This window comes from Periophthalmus magnuspinnatus, chromosome 16 (genome assembly GCF_009829125.3).
Source record: "Periophthalmus magnuspinnatus isolate fPerMag1 chromosome 16, fPerMag1.2.pri, whole genome shotgun sequence".
Lineage (NCBI taxonomy): Eukaryota > Metazoa > Chordata > Actinopteri > Gobiiformes > Gobiidae > Periophthalmus > Periophthalmus magnuspinnatus.
Genome location: NC_047141.1, coordinates 7078177 through 7101355, shown reverse-complemented (window position 1 = coordinate 7101355; position 23179 = coordinate 7078177). Strand labels below are relative to the sequence as shown.

Here is a 23179-nt window from a genome sequence, read left to right as displayed (position 1 = left end):
CAATGTCCACCTCTATAGTCAGTCTTTTATGATGTCACCAACTACCTGAAGTTGCATAAGAAACACATGTCCTTAGGCTCTGTTTAATCTGGACTCCACACAAACCTGTTGAGGGTCAAATACTAAATGCACGACACTATCCCAGACAGTTGTTTCATGGTGCAACACCACAGCAGAGAAAAGTTGATCTAATTTGAACGCATCAGTATTAGGGTTGTCGAAAATCAGATCTAATCGATACTAAAACTAGTGTAGATACTCATTTGAGCAGGTATTGGTCCTAAAAACATCATTCACAGGACAAAAATGAACCTTTCCTGAATAGTTTTAGAAAGATTTTGAGCTGGATCAGAAGGATAAGACACATAGTATACACCCATGGACCACTATGAACCTACTGGACACTGAGTAATTACACAGATATAAGACACGTGGAAATATATCAGAATCACTACTGAGTCTATTCCTTAACAGTACACACTAAACAGAAGTACTTTGTTATAACAGCCACAGGCACACACCCACAAGCTCTTTATTGAATCGATTTATTTGTATCAGACACTCCAAACTGCTCAGCCCATCACTGGTAATGCTGGAGGACACATTACACATAATTCATTCAGCTGTACAGAGACACCGTTAGCTTAATGCTGCTACCTGCTGAAGCGTAGCCAGGTTAGCAAGTCCCAAAGAAAAGTCCGTCCTCCAAACAGGGCCTGAAGGATCAACACTGTGCCCAGAGAAGGTTCCACGCAGACACATGGACTTCCACATCAATCACAGAAAAGAAGAAAACAGTTTGATATTTGGCCCATTTAGAAAAAAACCCAAAGATAACAAGATTCCAAAACTGTACAGCTTTTCTAGACTTTTATGCGATTGTTAAAAGATGATGTCACTTCCGGGTCTAATCAGCGACTTCATAGCTGATTTCGGGCTTTGTTTTTGTTCCTTATTCATCAAACAAAAGACAGTTACCCTTTAACCACAAACTGTATTAGATATGTAAATAATCTCATAATTACATATTATATTTAATGCTAGCGCTATATTAGCCTAGCCTCTTATCGCAAACTCATACACTTTCTGTCACACTTATAACCTTGCTAGCGGTAAATGACAACAATTCTGTCTTAAAGAGGGGGTATTTTGCTTCTATAGGGTATTACCTGCTAACACATAACATATTTAGATGTTTTATTAGTTTAACTTTTGTTTTTGACGCGCCAAGTCTACCCTCCCTTTGCTGTCTGCGTTAAGTCACTCCCCCTTCAGAGCGATATCACAGCACAATCGGTGAACGCCCCGCTAATGAAATTATAGTACTGCACGCCGCATCAGGTTTGTGAAGATGTAGTGTATAGTTTTGTGTCATGTTTTTGTATATTTATGGAGAATTGTCGTGTGGGAGCGTGGGTGACGTAGGCTGGAGGGCGGAGCGTTGCACAGAATCTTACAGCTAACCGTAAGGAGGGTTCAGATTGGGTCCGAGAGAGAACGCTAAAATAATCAAACATGGATGACATAAGACCTCTTCAGATTTGTGATGAGGGAACAATGTTATAACATGGTATACATTTTGCATAATACCCTCTCTTTAATGCAAAAAAAAATTGTAAACATGTCCAATATTTTCAATCAGCTGATGCACCTTGGACCCAGAAGTGACATCACACTTAACAACTCTATACTAAGACAGGGGAAAAGCATGGTGGCCCTGAAAGACAAGATACAGGGGGAGAAAAAATAACACATGTAATAAATGTGCAAATTATTCACAAATATAATGTATAAAGGGTAGCTTAAATGTTAAAACAAAATTGTAAATTGCAAAATGGGATGAAATTAGTTTGATTCGAACTGTAATGCAATTTACATTTTTTAATTCTGTCACGATTTCTCATTTGTATAGAAAAAACCTCCACAAAACTGTATGCTAAGAGCCAGTCACCAATAAAACACATTTTAACAGCTAATGTCAAGTAGGGAATAAGAAACATGTCACAAATGTATTAATACGATTTCCTTATAAATTGGCTTTAAAACAAAACATTTATTTCTTTAATTCATTTTTTAGTACAATTTACAATCGTGTTTTCCTTGTATTGTAGTGTTTTGACTTGTCCATCTGGGCCACCGTAAAAAAAACAACACAACATTGCACTTTAAAATAACATAATGGAAAATTTTCTACTTGGTAAAATTGTAATTGTAGATCATTTTGTTAACATACATTTCTGCATTTCAATCTACAGTACCCATCTTTAGTTCATTTGTGGATTATAGACGTTTGAATATTTCTTTTAAAATAGTTGGAATTTTAACAGCCAAATTCTGTTTTACTTAGTTGTTAAAATTCCAGTTTTAAATAGCACTTTTCTTTGAGGCAACCATCCAGTAACAAATGAATTTTCTATATAATCTGAATCTTCTTTTTGATTTTTTTTTTTTTGTTAAGTCAGTGAACTGTCTGTTCTCTTGACTAAAATGTTTTTTGTTTTTTTTATTTCAAAACTTGACAGTAAGAGAACGGTCCTCCATTTTGACGCTAGAATATCGCAGATTTAGGTTTATTGCTGGGATTGGTACAGTTAAAGGTGGAGTGTGTAACTGAAGTGGAGGGTCCGTCATGTTATTGTCTCCTTGGAAATGTCTGAAATGTTCCATAGAAATGAGATTAAGCATATCACCATGGAGACAACAGGTGACACCAGGTTAAGTTACAAGTCCGATCTGTGAAAAGGTGACCCTGTTCAGAGTAAGATGATGTCTTTCCATGTACTTTTGAGCAATAAAAACTTAAAAAACAATACTTGAATAAGCACAAGATGGAGAAGTTTGATTGCGTATTATGGAACATTCCGGGCAATGCAGTGACATGGCAGACTCTCCACTTAAAAGTTACACAGTGCACCTTTAACTCCTGTTTTCAGATTGATAGTTATGTTTATGAAACGTTATGTTTATGAAAAAAAAACATGATTTTTCTTTTCTTTTTTTTTTTAAGTACAAGACCTTATTTAAATGAAAGAAAGTCTATTGACAACATAATAATGACTAGTAAAGTATTGGTGCCAGTGTAAAGTTGACTTAATGCAGGGAGAGTGTTGGCGTCCAGTTTGTTTTGTATGTGACAATAGTCTGTACATGGAGCGGACAGCGTCTCTCACATCCAGGCACCCTGTGAACTCAGCCTAACATTCAGCCTTTCATTCACACAGCCACGCGCTCAGTTAGTCACCAGCTCAGGACATACAAATGTGTGTAGTGATACATGCATCCTTTATACTGATATACACGTCTTAAAAAAGGTACAAAATAAAACAACGTCAACCGAAAGAGGGATTAGAAATGCAGCTCTACAGAGTCTTTTAGCTATTCCTGGGAGTGAGGGGGGTCCGGAGAGAAGGAGGCCCAGCGGAGAGGGGATGTCCGGGGGCAGACCCGGGGGAGATCCGGGGCAGACGTGTGGTTGTGGTGGTTGTGGTGGAGGTGGTGGAGGTGATGGTGGGGGGGTACAGGTTAGTTACTGCAGCAGGGGCGGCTGCTGGGCTGGGCTGTCTCTGTCAGGTCCACTCCTCTGTTGCGACCGCTGTTGGCTCCAGCAGCTTGAGGCTCGTTCTTGGGGAGCTTCTTGGCTGCGAGGAGAAAAAACTGGTTAATCACAAGAGAGTAATGATACATACTGAATGCATGATTTCAGCCTCCTATCACACCCTTATCAAGTATGTATTTCATCCTTATTTGAGGCTTGTTAAATCAATCTTTATAGGACAGTATTCACACCCTTTAAAAGTCGCATACACCCTGAGTCAGTTTGGCCTTGACCCCCACTGCAGATGCCACTGCTGTTGGAAGCACAGACGTTACACAGCCTGAGGGGTACTTACAGTCAGACTGAAAGGTCATGCTTTTACTCATCACATTCTAAAGTTAGCCTAGCATACCCGCCCTTCTGGTGTGATTATGATGGTCTACAATTCATTTATTTTTTCGTGAAATGGTTTAAGGAGTATTAGCACTGCTCATCACCAAGTGTACTTCCTGGTTTTGCTGCACTGACCCCTCCACTGTTCCCAGTGAAAGAGGTTCAGGTACAACACTCACACATTCACACACTCATGCACTAGAACGAGAGTTGAACCTGTGTTTGTGTTTGTGTGTATTCCAGAGATAACAGTATAACAACAATAAGCATTGCAGGGACTGAAGTTGCAGTATTTGTATCCTCAGAGTTAAAACTGTACTCACCAATCGCCATGAAAATCTCATTGACGTTCATGGAGGTCTTGGCGGATGTCTCCATAAAAAGCAGGCTGTTGTCGTCTGCGTATGACTGTGCATCCTGTCAGAAGAACAACACACGTTAGACTCCAGTACATGTGAATGGGGATGGCACATGGTTTTAAGAGAACACACCTGGAAGTCGAGCGCCCTCTTGCTGGCCAGATCTGCCTTGTTCCCTGCCAGTGCTATTACAATGTTGGGACTGGCTTGTCTCTGGAGCTCCTTCACCCAGTTCTTTGCCCGTACAAAAGACTCCTGCCAAAAAAAATGCAAATACAAAAAAAAAAAAGCAACATTTAGAAACAATTCATCAACCAGGATATCAGAACTGTGGTCACAGTTTGGTCGGTTACTTTTATTAGAGTAGTACATAGTATTATTCCCACAGGTTTACACTAAGACTGTGGTGGCACAAGTGATCCATATTTGAATCATCTTAGTTACTATTTTTGGAGTATAAATGTTACTTATTGCCACCACTGATGGCAAATTAAATATAATTACTTCTGTATGTTTTTGACTATTCACCTTATTCCGAAATTGCTGTGGGCGCCGCCATTGTCATTGGGGTTGTATTATTTTGCATGGAGTTAGTGATTTTGACCATAAGTCAGTCCTATATGGACAGAGCTGTTTTTAAAGCCTTCCAGAGAAACCAGTTTTACAGAAATCAGCCTACTTTACATCATATTTTAATGGCAAAACTTCTCAAATTATGAATGAGATTCTTACTTAGTCAGAAATGCCACTTAAAAAAAGTAAAGGTTTTTTTTAAGCAATTAGAGGCAAAAGTGGACGGGGCTGAATAAGGTCAATACTAGAAACTTAAAGTCATTTATCACCAATTTTTGTTCAGTTTCTTTTTAGACTATGGGCACAGAAATTTGACTGTGGGGGCACCATTGTCTCACCTATTTATAGCAAACACTGTTGTAAATATTTATGCAAAGTTTTAAGGGGTTGAAAATGTATCTAAATGGAAATCCTAGCTGTAATTTGAAGGTTAAGGTACACACAATTGTCCCCATAGGGAAATGTGTCCATTGAATTTGACCCATCCTTCAGTTCCGCTGAGGGACCAGTGAGACCATCTTCAGATCTTGAGGTAGTCTTGGTCAGGACTATCTTAGCTGGAGAATTTGACCTATCATGCATGTTTTGGGTTGATGGAATAAACCAGAGTGGCCTGAAGAAACTCACCCTGACACAGGAAGAAACAAGAAAACTCCACACAACAACGCCCGGGAGAGTTGGGAGTCAAACTCAGAAGCTGAGACTGCTTACAATGTATGCATGTACTATATATTTTTAAGTGCATTTTAAGATAAGGAAAACATTTGGAAAGTAAGTGTATCTAATAATGTGGCCAGTGTTGTTTTAGTGGTTACACAAGTAGGCCTGTCACTACAATTACTATCGACATATCGTTCAATATATGAAACATGGAACAATATATTTTGGGCCTCAATATTTATGGTGATTACCTTTTCTTTCCAAAACTGGGGAGATTTTGGGTATGTTTGTTGTAATACAATAAGATTTGAGCTGTAGAGGGATGAATTAGTCCCTTTTATGTCTAATTATTGGTACACTCTGCTGTTTATTTGTTGCAGTTTCTGTCTTTTAATGAAACTGTCTATATAAAAATGCGTTACTGGGATTATCTTGCATTATTTCAATATTAATTGGTGGCATAAAGTAGTTTCAGTTTATAAATATATATTCAAATACATGGCCCTCACCTCATTAGTGATGTCATAGACCACGATGGCAGCCTGGGCCCCCCTGTAGTACATGGGGGCCAGGCTGTGGTAGCGCTCCTGTCCTGCTGTGTCCCAGATCTCAAACTTCACCGTCGTGTCGTCCAAACACACCGTCTGAGTGAGGAAGGCGGCTGCACCACAACACACACGTCGGGCCTTAAACATGGGATTAAGTCTAGTTCTAATACAGCGCACCACAAAAACACACCGGTAATTGTAATTTTCTGTCTTCTCTTGCAATATATGTCAGATCAAGATTAAGTTCAAAAGGCATATTTTGAATATGTCGAGGAGAATTATGATTTGAAATGACACAGAAAAATCGACGGCGGAAAAAAAAAAGTCCCATACATTAAAGAATTTGAAGATTAAATTAAACTAACCTTTAACTACAGACCTCCCAAGTTTTTCATAAACAGATAGGGTATTTTGCGGTTTGCAGATAACATTCTACAACCTAAATAAATGCAGACTGTGCAATTTCATTAATTATTAAAGGTACAGTATGTAACTTTCTGGAGGTGGCACATCACCTGCACAATTCTATTGAAATGGAACGTTAAAACCATACTTCTCCATAGAGATGGATCGGCTTTATGTCATACTGTGGAATATCATAGCCAAACAAAATTTCCAACGAGCAGGAGGCAGCCCTCCTCCAGGTCAAAGTCAGATTTGTGGATATACAATAATGGATCAAATATGTTGAAGCTCAGTGAAATGTAGGGATGTCCCGATCTGATATTGGTATCGGCCACCAATCAAGGCATTTAGACTATTGGCTTGGGTTGGATTTAGTGAATACATTGGTCCGATACAGTGTATAGCGTCCTCAGCCTCTGTCGCAGAGACTGAGGAGGCTCTAAAACAGCTAAAACCATGATTAATGGCATGGCATTAATTTGTTTGTTTGTTGTCTTCACAGAAGTCTTCAAGAGTAAAAACGAAACGTTGGACAAATCTGGTGGAGGAGCAGAGCCAAATGCACTAACTAGTTTACATTTATACATTTGTTAAGTAGCCATGTGCTTTTGGCAGGCTTCTCCTCTTTTACAGGTCTCAACAAATCGTAATAATAATATGATGAAAAACATTGGCTTTACAAAATAGAGGCTAAAACATCATCTAATGTCTTTTATTCAACTGGGGTTGAATTCACCAGGGAATACTTAATTATTTGTAAAGCCGGAGCTGAAATTGTGTAAATAAAATTATTAAAAATGAGAATTGAGTATCAGATCAGGGGACAAAAAATTGGATTGGGCATGAAATGTGGATTTTGTGTGTGAGACTGATTGAGTGTGGCCTTACCTCCAATTGTGCTCTCCTGGAATTCATGGAACTGTCCTTTGACAAAGCGCAGGACCAGACTGGACTTCCCCACAGCAGACTCCCCTAAAAGCACCAGTTTGAACTGGCAGATTTTGTTGCCCGCGTTTGGCCCGTTGGGTCGTGTGGCTCCGCCTCTACTTGCCATGGTACGCTGTGGTCCCTCCTCTGGGCACTGAGGTAATGTGTGCGGCGGCTCAAACCTGCAGAGTGAGGAAAGCACAGGGCTACTGTCAAACATATGAGCACGATGTGAACATGGTACAGCAGCACTTCAACACCCACAGTTTAAGAATAATCCATGTATTAGCACTGAAAAGTCACAATTAACACATTTTTAGTGTGATATTGAAGAAAATATAGAAGCTAATTGATGCTAATGACTAGTGCTGCAGCAAACTAATATTTTAGTACTCAGTCAACAATAAATTTTTTGATTAGTCAAACAATTATTTAATATTTTTTAGAGCTGACTACTCAGCTTCTAAAATAATCGTTAGTTGCAGCCCTATCGATCATTTTTTAACAATACGTCCATATAGTAACTATCGTGAGAGGTGTAAAAGCAGCATGTAAATCCTAAGACAATAATGAAAATAACAAAACTCTTAAAAAAAGTGTGTCCAATTGAGAGAATTATTTTTCTGTTTGTGATAATCATTATATAATAGTGAAATGTCTGAGGTTGTGATTCAGTAGATGTGAAAATCCTTTAATCCATAATTTAAGAGCAAAAATAGACTTGGTAGGCTACAGGATGACCTGTTGTTTACATGTCCCACAGCAGTACGTCACTCATCGCACTCACAGGTACTTACCACATTATGTAGTTACGCAAGTTTAGTTACCGAAGCAGCAAGTCCTCTCTGTACTCCAATGTCATACAGAGTCATACTTAAAGTGCATGTGACAGGTTTATATAATTAGGACTTGATTTAGTGGCATAGTGCATGTGGTAAATAATTATATCACAGCTTTTTTGTCAGTTAAGTGGCAGTTTTTGGGTAAAAAGTTGAAGAAAAGCACAAAAAACAGGAAGTAGTGGAGAGTTACTAACCTCTACCTATGTCATCAACACAGTCTAATTATAGCTATAGTGAAATTTAGACAAGTTTTGGAGGAAGTAAAATTATAAACCAAAATTGTATTATAAAATGTAAAATGCTGAAGCGCAGCATCTTTCTGCAGTTACACTTGAATTTCCCTTAGGATCAATAAAGTATTGCTCTCTCTAGAAAATTAATAGACAAGGTTGAATATTAACAACATTAACTTTTGGTGATCGGGTGGTCCCCAGCAAAACTGAAAAATTTCCTGGATTGGTTATTGATTTCCAAATATCGGTTCAGTCAATATCCTGGATGGACATTTAAATTGTTGTAATAAAAGTATTCCGGGATTGTAGTTGGCCCATAAAGTCTCATAATGTTTTAACTTTTATTTATACGAATTTGCTCTGTAGTTAGTTGACAGATTAATAACAGCTACATGACATATTTGGATCAGATGTGTCTTATTTTATTTTTGTTTGAAGGAAATGTTGTTTTCAGTCTCTGGTATCAGTTAAGATAAGGTATCAGCAGATATTTAAAGCTATCAAAATCCGTATCATAACTGAAAGTCTGCCTATCATGATAACAAATTTGGATGTTCAATATATTGAAGAAAATTTAGACAATAAACGATAAAATTGAAACTAAATTATGCCACTGACATAACAACCCAAGAGCAGATTTATACCACAAAAACTATTCTAAAAGTTCAATACTGTTAAAAACATGAGCTGCAATAAATACAAAGCAAAATGAAACACTTCAGTACTTAGTTTGTATCTATAATGACCCACGGAAGTGATTTTTTTTCAACATTTTATGGCTTAAGTCTTATCATATAACCAAAAATTTCCCAGTAGTGCAAAGAAAATGTACACACGATAAATATTCATCGGTCATATATTAAACGATAAGTCAACAAAGTAATTACTGTGACAGGCTTATGAAAAGGCAGAATTTGTCCTTCCCTATGAATTTGGTAAAACTAGCAGTCAAACTTGTCCCATGCACTTCAAGGGGGGTTGGACTAAACTGGGACTAAAACTGTTACTAAACCTGTACTAGACAGGGACCTGACCGGGACTACAACTGGACCAAACCAGCTGGGTCAAACCAGGACCAAACCAGGACCAAACCAAGTTCACATCAGCACTGAGCTGGACTAAAACCAGGACAAGCGTGAACCTGCCCTAAGAAACAGCAGTGAGCAGCAAATCCATGTTTACATATCAACAACACACATGAGACAGAGGACATGGTCAGTACATGATCAGGACAGTAGAGCCCAGAGCAGCTCGTAATAAGCACGCAGACATGTCGATGACCCACATGTTTGTCATTACGCCATAGGAAACCACAGACACTGTTGTTGTTGTTGACTTCAACCTAATAACATTAGCGTTAGCATTGAGCTACAGATTCGCAGGTTTATATATTTCAATAAGAGAATGGGTGACGTGATTTTTGCGTCAGTCTTAAAGCACATAACATGATCTTTGACCGCAGACATCTGAAACCTCGGCCTGTGCCTCATAATCACTGTGGGGTGACAAAGTATGATCCAGCTTTGGGTGTGTACGGCTAATGACAGCTAACGCCAGCGCTGCTACCTGCCGCTGTTATTTACACTTTTAAAGACGAACCTACGCGAACAGTCCCACATTAGTTAGTCATTTATACATGAGGTAAAAAGATGTTTTCCTAAGTCAGTATATTCACGTTGAATACAGACAGCTCTATGTGGGTTAAGAGTAAAGAGCTAGCTAGCTAGCTGTTAGCTGGGCTGTAGCAGGGTGGGCTAGCTCCCACAGAAAACAGCGGAGGAGGAGTGCTAATGCTACGCGCTAATGCTAACCGTGCTAACAGGGCAGAGGAGGCTTCGGGAGGAGCCCTTTAACAGCGACAGTCCACGGGCAGACACTCACCTCGTAAAAACAGAGGGTTGGACGGTGGGAAAAGCCCGCGGAGAGTGGGGCTGGTGGGTGTAAGTGTGTCCGATCACAGGGGCTGACAGGTGGAACAGCGGCTACTGGGACCTAGGAGCGCTCATCTGCTCATCTGGCTCTGCTCCTCTGGCTCTGCTCCTCTGGCTCTGGCTCCGCGGTGTCGCTCTCACTTCCCTGCACTTCCCCTTCGCACACCGATGACAGCTTAGACTGCAGCAGCCCGAATAAACAGGAGAACACTGTAACCTGGAAAAAAATAAAAAATAAATAAAATATTGTTTATTCATAAAAATCCATCGTTGGCCATACATAAATATAAATAAATAAATTATATATATATATATATATATATATATATATATATATATATATATATATATATATATATATATATATATATATATATAATATAAACATGACAATATAAACATGACAATTACGCTATCACATCTTAGTATATTATTTCATTATTACCAGGCAATATTATATATATCATAATATTATATATATATTATATATTATTTTATTATTTATGTAGGTTATGTAGATTAGTTTAGGTGATGTAGTCTATTTAAAATGCATGAAGCTACTACTGTGCGCTGAAGGCTGAGCTGTTACCTAGCAACAACAGCTAAACAAGTCAATGTGCAGCAGCAGAGTAGCTAACTTAGCCTTCATTTAGCTAGTTGTGTCGCTAAAGTTAACTGTACAAACGTTACTAAACAATCATAAACTTTGTGTGTAGCTTTTGGTTCTTTATGTAAAATGAATATAGCAATGGTAAGTTTTAATTGCATTGTAAATATTTGTGTATGAGTGTAACTGAACTTTGATGTATACACCAGGCTGGGAAAGCTGTGCCTGCAGGAGATACAGTGAAAGAATGTCTTCAGGAGTCACCCAAGGTCTGTCCTCACACTGCTGTTTCTGCTGGAACCTTTGCTGTAGACTAGAGTACAACTTGTAGTACGCAACCTGCAGTGGTGGAACATAACAAAGTAAAAGAAGTAAAGTACTGCACTTAAGTTAAAAAAAAAAAAAAAAAATAAAAAGGTATCTGTAATTTACATTTTACAGTGGATACTTTTTCCTTTTACGTCACTACATTTAAGAGCAAGTATCTGTACTTTCTACCCCACTACATTTTTGGACTGGGCTGAAAAGTAAAAGTACTTTTTTATTATTGTTTGAGACCTGCTGAGGGTTTATTTTTTAGTCTGAGCAAACAAAAATATACAAATAAAAACAGCTAGATTCAGTTGTTTCTGCTAAACAAAATTCAGCACAAATCTTTATCAAAATCCCTACATTTGAAGCTTTATTAGATCAAAATCTGTGTTTACTTTTTACTGTTTAAATACATTTTTAAACAGGTACTTCAATACTTTTACTTAAGTAGATTTTTTCATGTGATAATTTAATTTTTACTTGAATATTTTTTGCTCTGGTATCTTTACTTTTACTTAAGTAACAAAATATAGTACTTCTTCCACTACTGGCTATCTGTTGTGTTAAACTAATAGTAATCTAGCATAAATCTTTGTTGTAATGTTGTTTCCTTATTACAAACAGACCTGGAGTTGTGTGTAGCTTCATTCATGTACTGTACATTTAACACACAAACCCTGCACATTTAGAGTTCTTCTCTCAAACAGAAAACACTCTGTTCAATCATGTGATGTCATATGGTAATACAAGAAGTGATCCACTGTGTTTTTAAACTCCACACACCTTCGCTAGAATCATCTGGATAATTTCATCCCTGGAATTTCTAATCTCTACTGAACAGAGGGTAAAGGGAGCTGTTAACGACCACTACCGTCATGACATCAAAAGGTGGAACAGAGCATTTTGAGCTTTGGAGATGTAAACAGGCAACAATAAAGAGTTATTCAAACATGTGTGAATAAAACAAAACACAACTCCATATATGTTTTTGATTAAAAGCTCTCAACTGTCTATTTAGCATAATATAGGACCTTTAACATCTTAACTCAAAAATCTTTTTTAAAAAGCACTTTAATAACACTAAAATAGTGCTTTTTCAGATCCACAAAGTTGTTTTACAATAGTGTGCATTACTCATTTTGGCTACCCCTATAAGCTACTTCTGTAGCCACAGCTGCCCTGGGGTAGACCACCACCATCACTTACAAAGCATTCACTGATCCATATTTCCATCCTGATTTAGTATTTTAATTTGCATATGCATTCAGCAAAACTGACATTTGAATCAGTCATGTGTTTGTGTTACCATAGAGCACAAAAGAACTATGTAATAAAACCCAGTGTTATGATTTTTTATTTTTATTTTAGTTTACTACTTACTTTTTGTTTAATGAGTAGTATTCCAATCATGTGCTAGCCCCAGACACCTCCTGAGGTGAGGAAGTTTCGCCACAGTAACCAACCGGAGCCAGGAGTGATCAGAGTGCATCATGGGAAAGCTGGAGATCCGGATGTGGCCAGTGCCCTGGTCCATGGGGTCAGCACCAAAGCCTCCCTCTCTGTAAGTCTGTAAATCAAGATTCAGCTCACAGTTGACTAAAGTCTTACACTTACACACTTTTCCAGAGATGCTCACAGTCGTTTTACAATTTTGTGTATTATTCATTCACTCCACACTCGTGGATCGATCGTAAGATATTATTGTAGCTACAGCTGCCCTGGGGCAGACTCATGGAAGAGAGGCTTCCAAACTGCACCATTGACCTCACAAACATGCAATACTAGACACTGTAAGTGAAATGTCTTGCCTAATGACACAAGAACAGTTTCCACTGTGGCTCCACTGTGGCACTAAGTATTACTCGTGGTCTCTCATCCAAGTACTGACCAGATGCAGCCCTGTTTAGCTTCTCAGATGATCAGATCAGATGAGATCTGGTACAAAAGATACTTAAAACTAGTTTTGCTTTGCCGCCTCATTGGATTAGTGTTGTCACCATATACAAAAGTCAAACTCAATTATGATGTTAATTAAAAGGATTGTACTCAATATATATCATTTAAAAACACACACACACACACAAAATAATATAGTTTCTTTAATATTACGTGGTCCTATACTAGATCAAGATCAAGAATAATCTAAAGTATAATATAATAATATTCTGTATAATCCGTCAATCGTCCAGTGCTGATACATCTAAAGTTATGTTAAGAAATGTCCTCATTTGTCCCATTTAAGGCATGATTTTATATTTTCTAAAACAAACAAAACTAAGTGTGTTTAGTTTTTCATTAGGATTATCCTGTCAGACAGACATTGATGTATTTGTGTCACTGTTTTCTTCTTCCAGAGCACTAACCTGCTGAATCCCCCTAAGAGCACAGTGTTCCAGGAGAAGCTGCAGCAGCTGAGTGAGGCGCAGTACAGGTCCCAAGAGAGGGCACCACTGGGCCGGGCCCGTGGGCAGAGCGGAGGACTGCCCGCCTGGGTCAGAGAGAACACTGTGTTTGGGGTCAAGAACGCCATTGGTCAGTCACACAGCAGAGTAGAACTAAGGCAGGGCAGTGACGTCATTCATGTCACAAAAATTTGCAAAACATGTTTAGAAATTGCCACTTAAGAGCCTCATTCTTATGCCTGACCTTAATTCTTCTATAGAAAAATTAAGGTCAGATATAAGATTAAGCCGCACACCAGATATAAGATTAAACTATAATTTGTTCAAATTTGATTCAAGAATATTAACATAACGTATGAGCTTTTTGATGACAGCCGTGTAATGAGTCTAGCATCAATTAGACAAAGTAAATGTGCTCTCTTTGAACACACTCGTGCTGGAGAAGAGCACTATTACATGTTCAGTGGCCACAGAGTCACTGAGGTCCAGTCATAGACTCAAACTGGGGGCCACAGGACTCAACTTGAAGATAATGACTAATGATTTGGGACTCAGCTCAGACTTGAGTTTCTGAGGGCAGTGACTCATGAGGCGACGAGATCCAGACAAGAGTCCATGAGTCAGAGTCGACTCATGGATCTAATACTCAGACCTGTCTATTTAAAGCTTACACTGCATACCTCGGTACATCAGCTTTAAAAGACAAGTTTTTAAATGATGTTTAAAAGTGGGATTAAACTAAACCTGAACTCCTCCCTCAATCACATGTTCTATTCACCTTTGTACAGAAGTTGCCATGGGCACTGCCACAACTCTTCAGGTTGTATTATTTTGCATGGGACTGCTGATCTTGACAGCAAATAGGTTCTATATGGAGCACAGAGCTGTTTTAAAGCCTCCAGAATCGGTGCAGCGTTGACTTGTTGTTGCACATAAACATTAAACATTGGCATAAATTAACCTGCTTTATATCATATTTTATTCTTAATTGAAATGAATGGGATTCCCACTTAACCAGAAGTGCCACCACAAAGAAAGCACAGTTTAGTATTATGTACGACAGAAGTGGGCGTGGCGGAATAAGGTCAATAGAGCTGCTCACTTGGGCAGTACCTAGAAGAGTAAAAGAAAAGAGCGAGGGGGAGAATGGGTCTGGAGGTATAAGGAACAGTGTGATCGGTCTAACAGGTATCTACACCTCAAAGTCCAAAGTCCACCCCTTCAGCCAGGTGCTTGTAATCAGAAACACCCTGCATGATGTCATATAGTACTTGAAAATGCAGTGGCCCCTGGAGAGAGCACACTTTAGGTTCAAAGTGACTTAAAGCTGTGAGAATTCACAGGATGCCCAGTAAGAAAGCATCTAGTAAAATAGTAAGAAATCTCTTCTTAAATGAGCTGGACCTCAGATTGTAATGGCTCAGCTTGGACTCAAACTCAAACCTTATTTTGTGACACAGACTTGGACTCAACTTGGACTCAACTTGGACTTGTTATTAGTGACTTAACCTAAGGACTTGAACTTGACTCAGACTTAAAGAATTGTAACTCATCTAAAACCCTGTGGATGGGATGGATCAGTTTGCCAATCTCCAAGGATTCATTCAGACTCTCAACTACAAACCTATGCTATGTATAGATCTTCATTTAAACCACTACTAAATCAGGTCTAAAACAGGTCTAAACCAGGACTAAATCAGGTCTAAAACAGGTCTAAACCAGGACTAAGCCACTACTAAATCAGGTCTAAAACAGGTCTAAACCAGGACGAAACCAGTACTAAATCAGGTCTAAAAAACAGGTCTAAACCAGGACTAAACCAGTACTAAATCAGGTCTAAAAACAGGTCTAAACCAGGACTAAACCAGTACTAAATCAGGTCTAAAAACAGGTCTAAACCAGGACTAAACCAGTACTAAATCAGGTCTAAAAAACAGGTCTAAACCAGGACTAAACCAGTACTAAATCAGGTCTAAAAAACAGGTCTAAACCAGGACTAAACCAGTACTAAATCAGGTCTAAAAAACAGGTCTAAACCAGGACTAAACCAGTACTAAATCAGGTCTAAAACAGGTCTAAACCAGGACTAAGCCACTACTAAATCAGGTCTAAAACAGGTCTAAACCAGGAATAAACCAGTACTAAATCAGGTCTAAAACAGGTCTAAACCAGGGCTAAACAGTACTAAATCAGGTCTAAAACAGATCTAAACCAGGACTAAACCAGTACTAAATCAGGTCTAAAAAACAGGTCTAAACCAGGACTAAACCAGTACTAAATCAGGTCTAAAAAACAGGTCTAAACCAGGACTAAACCAGTACTAAATCAGGTCTAAAACAGGTCTAAACCAGGACTAAGCCACTACTAAATCAGGTCTAAAACAGGTCTAAACCAGGACTAAACAGTACTAAATCAGGTCTAAAACAGATATAAACCAGGACTAAACCAGTACTAAATCAGGTCTAAAAACAATGTCTAAAGCAGGACTAAACTAGCACCCGTTGGACCTGTTGTGTGCAGGGCTGGATGTGCGGGAGCTGCTGAACCCTCCTAAGACCAGAGCAGAGGTGGAGAGAGAGGCCCAGGAGGCACACGAGCTCTACATGCACAGCCACAACCACTACTTTGTCGGTAAGAGCATCTAGTATTATTTTTGTAATTTTTTAGCTATGTCCAGTGTGTCCAATCACAGAAAGGTCTTTGGTTTAATTCCCTGGTCCTGGTTTTGTGTGTGGTGAGGAGTCAGAGTGAAACACACAGCAGTTAAAAACAATGTGTGCTCATGGCAAAATGGTTAAGCTTTTTAATAGTTTGGTGGAGGTCTTTAAAAACACAGAGAAGCCTTGTGTGTTAGAATGTGCTGACATAGAGCCATCACATGGAAAAGATAACAATAAATTTGCTATATACTTGTGGATAGACCTAATAATCAGAGAGATATTGACCAAAATCCTGGTCAAATGTCTGTGTTTTTGACAATAAAAAAAGCTAAATTCTATCATAGAACTCTTCCCTGCCTCCAACTCAGTTTTAAAGTTGCTGTACCTCATTTTTACAGTCTTAAAAACGTGACAAACAGAACTAGTTGATTTTAAACAGTTTGCAGTGGTCTAAAGTGTTCCTTACTTACTTACATCTTAATTATTCACCACAGTGAGTTTATTAGTGCTTTTCAGAGATCAGATCAAAATTTTGTTGTCATGGTAAAGCTAACAACAAATGTAATGCTATCTACACACTTCCTGATGTTTGGATGGATTCTAAAACACTTTATAATTAGATGCAGACAGTACATAGCAGACTTATTTTGCCCTCAAGAGCTGCTTATACAGTATATCTGTACTGGGCTAAGATACATCAAACATCAGCGCCTTTAGCTAGCCCTGTGTCTTGCTCTTTCAGGTGAGCGTATCAACAGGAAGTATGACCTTCCTCACTTTAGCGCAGACAGCGTGTTCGGACTCCCCACTCCTCACCATGACGACGGGCGTAATCTGGCCAAGACTCTGCGGTGGATTCACTCGGATGAGCTGTAAAGCCTCCCATGCTCCATATATGAACTCATTATGTTCTATCAGAGAGATAAATGTGTGTATTTACAGAAGTGAAGATCCTGGTCTGCTGAGGACAGATGACTTTACACAACTACCCGCTGATAATAATGAAGAGTACGTTAATAGCACTTGTATTGTATTTTACCAGTTTATTTAAAATCATCAGACAAAACCAAAATGGCAGGGCGAGCATACAGAGCGCCATCTTGGAATGAATATTTGGGATTTTGAAATCATTTGTAGTATACAAGTACTATTGCAAACAATGTATTCAAATCAATGTCACTTTTCTGGAGGTTCCGCTACCTGCATTGAGATTTTATTCCTTTGCTTTGGAATAGTCCACAGTATGGTATTAAATGTTTGCTATCTTGTTTACAGGTGCTGCACCTGATTTTTGCTGTCATAAAAATGTGTTCACTGAACTAGTTCATTTTAAACAGGTTTATTTATTTATTTATTTATTTATTCACCTCAATAAGTTTATAAGCACTTTTCACAACTTTCTGAGACCAGAGCAGAGTTTGCTGTCACGGTAATGCGAACAACTGGCACGCTAACAGTGCACTTCCTGATTATCAAACAGTCATACACTTAAGGTGCAGGCAGCACACTGCTGACTTATTTTGACCACAACAGCTGCTTACAATAAATCTGTACTGGGGCAAATACATGGAAACAAAACCGGGTACAATTGCTGTTGTTTACCAGAAACACATTCTTACCGTGAGTGGTAAAGGTAAAATTAATACCATACTGTGAAACATTCCAGGTAAAGTTCTATGAAGACAAGCAGGTGGTAGGTCCTCCACTAGAAAAGTTACATGGTGTACTTTTAATATACTGAAAATGTCTCCAAAATGTCAAGTCATTTAGTAAGCTGTAAAATATCTAGTGACTCTATATTAAACTGTCTTTTATTTGCAGAAAGGGACCAACTTCAATTTCATCACAAACCTTTGGGATTCTTCCACCTTCGGATCAGTATGGTATGGAACATTTAGCTTAAAAGCAACTTACGCTAAATCCTTTTCATTTATAATGTGTATACATACATGTTTGCACCTTAGAAACATACACAAAGTTTTTTTTTTTTTGTTTACACTTCTATTTACATCTCTGCATTATGTTGATAATAGTCATGTTATCATTTTCTTTTCAAAAATCTTGATTTAAATGCTGAAATTTAGTTGGCTTAAATGTAAAATGCCTCTCTCTTATCTGAATGGTCACTACCTAAACTCCAGCACCTGCAGCCAATCATGAATCAGTGCTAGTGCAGCCTCTGCAGCTCAGTGAGTGGATTCTGGAGGTTCTGAGCTTTCACATGAGGCCTGTTCATAAACTGAGAATGAGAAACACTTGTGTGTGTCTATCTGCAGGTTTAGGCTCTGGACACACAGGTTCAGTTGAGATAAAGTAGCAAGGGTACACACTTTAGCCTTGGTCAGTTATACATAAAATCCAACCTGCACATCTGTGGATGTGAACCATGAATGTATTACAGTCTAAATTAAAAATCTCCAGCATTTGGCAGATTTACCCATGTTCTCTTCCAGCACTGTAGCTCACCTCATGATTGGTGCTTGTGTGCAGGAGCAGGAGAGGTGATCTACCGCACTGGCCCGGGACAGTACACCCAGGGACCCACCACACAGCGCAGCCTGGTCCATGCCATCCGCCACCATCTCAAGAAGGTCAACTTCCACTTCTTCCCCTCGCTGCTGCGCGCCTTCAGACACTATGACAAGGTAAAGGTTGCTCTGTAGTCTATAGCAGTGATGGAGGAGTAAAGAGTAAAGGGAAGAGTGATGGTCTGGAGGATTAAAGGGCAGAGTGAGGAGTGAGGGCTGATCTGGAGGCATCTTCCAGTCCCCTGCCAACTTTTCCACTTTTTCCTGAATAGTAATAACAGTAAAGAACCTTCCCTCCTTTCTCCTCTCGCTGTGGTGTGGACTTGCAGAAGGGCCGTGGGCTGATAGACCTTCAGGACCTGGAGGAGGTGTGTCGTGAGTTCAAGTTGGAGCCCGGGCCGGCCGTGCTCCAGGATCTGCTACACTACTGCGACGTGGACGGGGACGGACTTATCAGCTTCATGGAGTTCGCCAACTTCCTCTGCTGGAAAGACAACATGCCCATCAAGATCCGGGACCAGAAGATACTCACTGGAGGTAAGCATGGGACAATGCTGAAACCAGAAGTCAGAATTTCAGTTACTTTCTGTATAATCAGGGACCCAATGTGTATTTTAAGGCTGAATGTTTACTGAAAAAATTATTTGTTATTTTTTGGTTAAGTATTTGCAAATGTGATCACATTTGCAATATAGGATTTCAAATTAGCTCACCAATGCACATTTTCAACCCATCCAAAAGCACAGTGCGTTTTGAGTTTGGAGATGTAGACAGACTAATAATAAAGTGTTACTCAAACATGTGTAAATGAAACATAACACAACTTCAGGTATGTTTTTGAGGAGGTAACAGCATCATAATATAGCGTAATATAGGACCTTTCAAGTGCATATGGCAGGTTTTCATGTTTTTCTAATTCTGACTTGGTTTGGTGGGATAGTGCCTGTTGTAAACATTGGTTAAGTGGCAGTTTGTTGGAAAAACGTTGAGAAGAAAAGTACAATAACATAAGAAATAGTGGTAAGTTTGAAAAGAACAACAAAATATACGAATTGCCTCCAAAATACAGGGACAATTTATGTGCAAATAAGGCATTTTCTGACAGATTAAACAATCATTTAACATAATAAAGGTGTTATCACTTTGCAACATTGTTATGATTAGACTAAGAAAACAATCTAATGCACAGTTGGCCATTATGGTTGTAACAGATATGGAATTACCTCTGTAAATGTCATATCTGCTGCTCATGTCCAACCAGGAAGTAAAATAAACTTCAGCAAAACTCAAAAATTAAGCAAGATTTTCAGTGATATCTTAAATATAACGATGTTAACTATGCACACATGCACTTTAAACCACAACTAAAAAAGGTGTCTATGTTTCACAAAAGTCTTTAGAACAACTGTGGTGTTTTGCTGCCTCCCAGAGCACATGAGCAGTGGCTTGTCTGACAGAGAGGTGCCTTACTCCAGACCACTGCTGAGGCCCGAGGACCTGGAGCCTGTAGAACCAGGCAGGCCTCTACGAGTCCCTCGCACGCTCACCCGCTCCAGGGGAGATCCAGAGGCCTTCACTCCCTCCTCGGCTCTGATTGGGGCCGTCACTGATTCTGCAGCGGGGAAAGGTGAGGCAGTACACTGGGACAAAAGAAACTGGTCCAAACTCATTTTCTGCACTTTCAAACATGTCACAAAGTTGTTTACTCATCAGAAACATAGCTGGAGTTGTGTTTCATTTAATTTGTGCATGGTTGAATCTCCCTCCTGTCTTCCATCAATCAGCATCATCCAGTGGTACTCCAGGAAGTGAGCTCCTTCATGTTTTTAAAGTCCATACACCACCACCACTTTTGTCTTTAGCCTGATTCAAACTAACCTCACACAGCAAAATGGATTCTCGTGATATTTGTGAGTTCAGAAACCCAATCACAGAGCGGCATGGAGGTTTGTGCGAAAGCCAGAGGTGAAGCATCCGAGTGAATCAAAACAAACATGGCAACGCTGACAGATGTACTTCAGCCTATTTTAGCAAAAATACGACAGCCACATTATTTATTTTTTTGCCAAAAAATGTTGGCTGTGTGATCACCTCTAGAAATGTACATATTGTACCTTTCATGTAGATTATTTTTTTTAGAGCTTTAACATTTCAGGTGTTATCCTCTGTTACTCTCACTGTTTAGAATTTTAAATTTCACTATTATTTACAATGATAAGAATAATACAGATACACTGATTCACATATACCACGACATATACCATATTAGAAATCCATTGTGAGAACTTTAGCTTGCTTAGTTTTATTAATTAATTATTTTTTTATTTTCTAATGACATGTTGAACCAATTCTCTCTTGAAAGTGTGAATTAGTCAGGTCTGCCTGGAAGAGAAATTGTGTGTGGATTTGCAATGCCAAATGTGGCCTTGAGGTGTTAAAAAGCTGCACACCACATCTACAATATTACCAAATGTATTAAGTAAATATTGTTATGATTTCTGTAATTACTGGACTTTCAGAATTTGACTTTCATGCCCAACCCTTAAATTCAGGAATGTCACTTTACTCTCTCCTCCGGTACAGCCCTGCGCTCCTGTGGCGTCCCCACCATCCGCACAGACCTGCCCGCGCCCCGTCTGAGGAGAGTGAGCGACAGGACAAACTACGGAGACACGGCCGACGCCGCCACCCTGCTCTGTCCCCACGTGCACGCTGCTCTGGGCGTGCACGAGCAGGACTTCCTTTGCCCACGTAGCAAACAAGAGGTACCACTCCGACTCACTGCACCATGATCTGAGACAGACACAGAAATAGATCTACATAGCCGATAAACCGATAAACATAGCCGTCAAATAATTATTCAGAGTGGGACCGCTACATTGTACATTAACTGACTATTTTGTACACTTTTTATCTTTTAAGTTGAACCTCAGTTCTTAAAGTACATATAGCTTTCATGTTTTTGTAATTATTACTTGGTTTGGTGGGATAGTAACTGTGACAAATATTTAGTAAAGTGGCAGTTTATGGAAAAAAGTACAAAAATACAGGAAGTAGCGGTGAGTTCTAAAACGAAATATCTCTAACTATGTCATCAATACCCAATTCAAGGACAATTTATCCATAAAGAACATATTTTTCTCCATTTAAGCATATAAAAATATTAATCCATTTAAGCATATAAAAATATTAATTCATTTAAGCATATAAAAATATTAATCCATTTAAGCATATAAAAATATTAATTCATTTAAGCATATAAAAATATTAATCCATTTAAGCATATAAAAATCTGAATCATAGAAGCCACATAAAGGGCTTATCAGGAGAGAGACACAAAGCCTGAGACTTAACTTTCTTTATATGGTCATTTTATTACTATAAACAGCAAAGTCAGGAAAAAGGATAATCCTTTCACAAGTAAACTTCAGTTACAGTAATTTACTGCTTCAAATGTGTTAGCTCAGATATGATAGCAGCCACTAAATGTAAATATGACAGTTAAAACCCAGGTCTAATTGCATTGATTCTTATGTTAGAATGCTCAAGTGTCCTGTCCCAACATGGCGGCTATTCCATCAGAACGTGCTCCACTTGAACTGTTTCCAATCAGAACATAAAATGATAGATCTTACCAAAATAAAAATATATAATTTATGTGAAATTAGTAGTCCAACCTGTTAAAAGCACATTTCTAAGGGAAATCAAAAAATGCTGTTGTATCATTTCTTGTCAGTATTGCCCTCTCCATAAAGCTCGTCATTCCCTCTTTGCTGTGTGTGTTGCAGATCGCAGAGATCTTCCAGAACATCGGGCTGGACTTGTCCCAGCAGCTGTTGGACGAGGCCTGGGAGCTGGCCACCGTGAGGAGCCCCAGTGGAGACGTGAGCGTGGAGAACTTCAGGAACGTGCTCAGGGAACTAAAGGCCATGTAGACATGAGCTACACGCCTGGTCCTGTCTGCACAAACAAAGTCATGGAAGTAAACAAAAGGAAATGGAAAACGGTCCGTCAGCATTTTTTTTAAAACAAGCATCTTCACAGAGTTGACTCATAACTTGTCCTGGTTTGAGATACGCCATCTGCTTGTCTCTATAGAAATGTTATGTCAAATTCAAGGCCCGTGGGCCAAATGTGGCCCTCCACATCATTTTATGTGGCCCTCAAAAGGGTAAATTAAAAGGTATGATGGTCTTAAAATGTAATTTTACCAAGAGATACACAGTTACACAGCCATATTTTACATCTAGGCAAATTCATATGC

At 38.9% G+C, this 23179-nt stretch overlaps 2 protein-coding genes across 2 annotated transcripts; one reads left to right on the top strand and one right to left on the bottom strand.

Moving 5' to 3' along the window:
• Positions 1-529: 529 nt before the first annotated feature.
• On the bottom strand, positions 530-10563 carry rab5ab (RAB5A, member RAS oncogene family, b). Its single transcript, XM_033980576.2, has 6 exons — positions 10357-10563; positions 7362-7582; positions 6030-6181; positions 4420-4542; positions 4252-4345; positions 530-3638 (listed from the first exon to the last, which is right to left on the bottom strand). Exons 2-6 carry the CDS (start codon positions 7525-7527, stop codon positions 3523-3525), a joined length of 651 nt encoding a protein of 216 aa, XP_033836467.1. The 5' UTR covers positions 7528-7582; positions 10357-10563; the 3' UTR covers positions 530-3522.
• Positions 10564-11142: 579 nt separating this feature from the next.
• Positions 11143-22850, top strand: efhb (EF-hand domain family, member B). Its single transcript, XM_033981400.1, has 12 exons — positions 11143-11157; positions 11223-11282; positions 12743-12886; positions 13680-13857; positions 16248-16358; positions 17130-17259; positions 18209-18270; positions 18878-19032; positions 19245-19452; positions 20345-20542; positions 21499-21680; positions 22704-22850. Exons 1-12 carry the CDS (start codon positions 11143-11145, stop codon positions 22848-22850), a joined length of 1590 nt encoding a protein of 529 aa, XP_033837291.1.
• Positions 22851-23179: the final 329 nt, after the last annotated feature.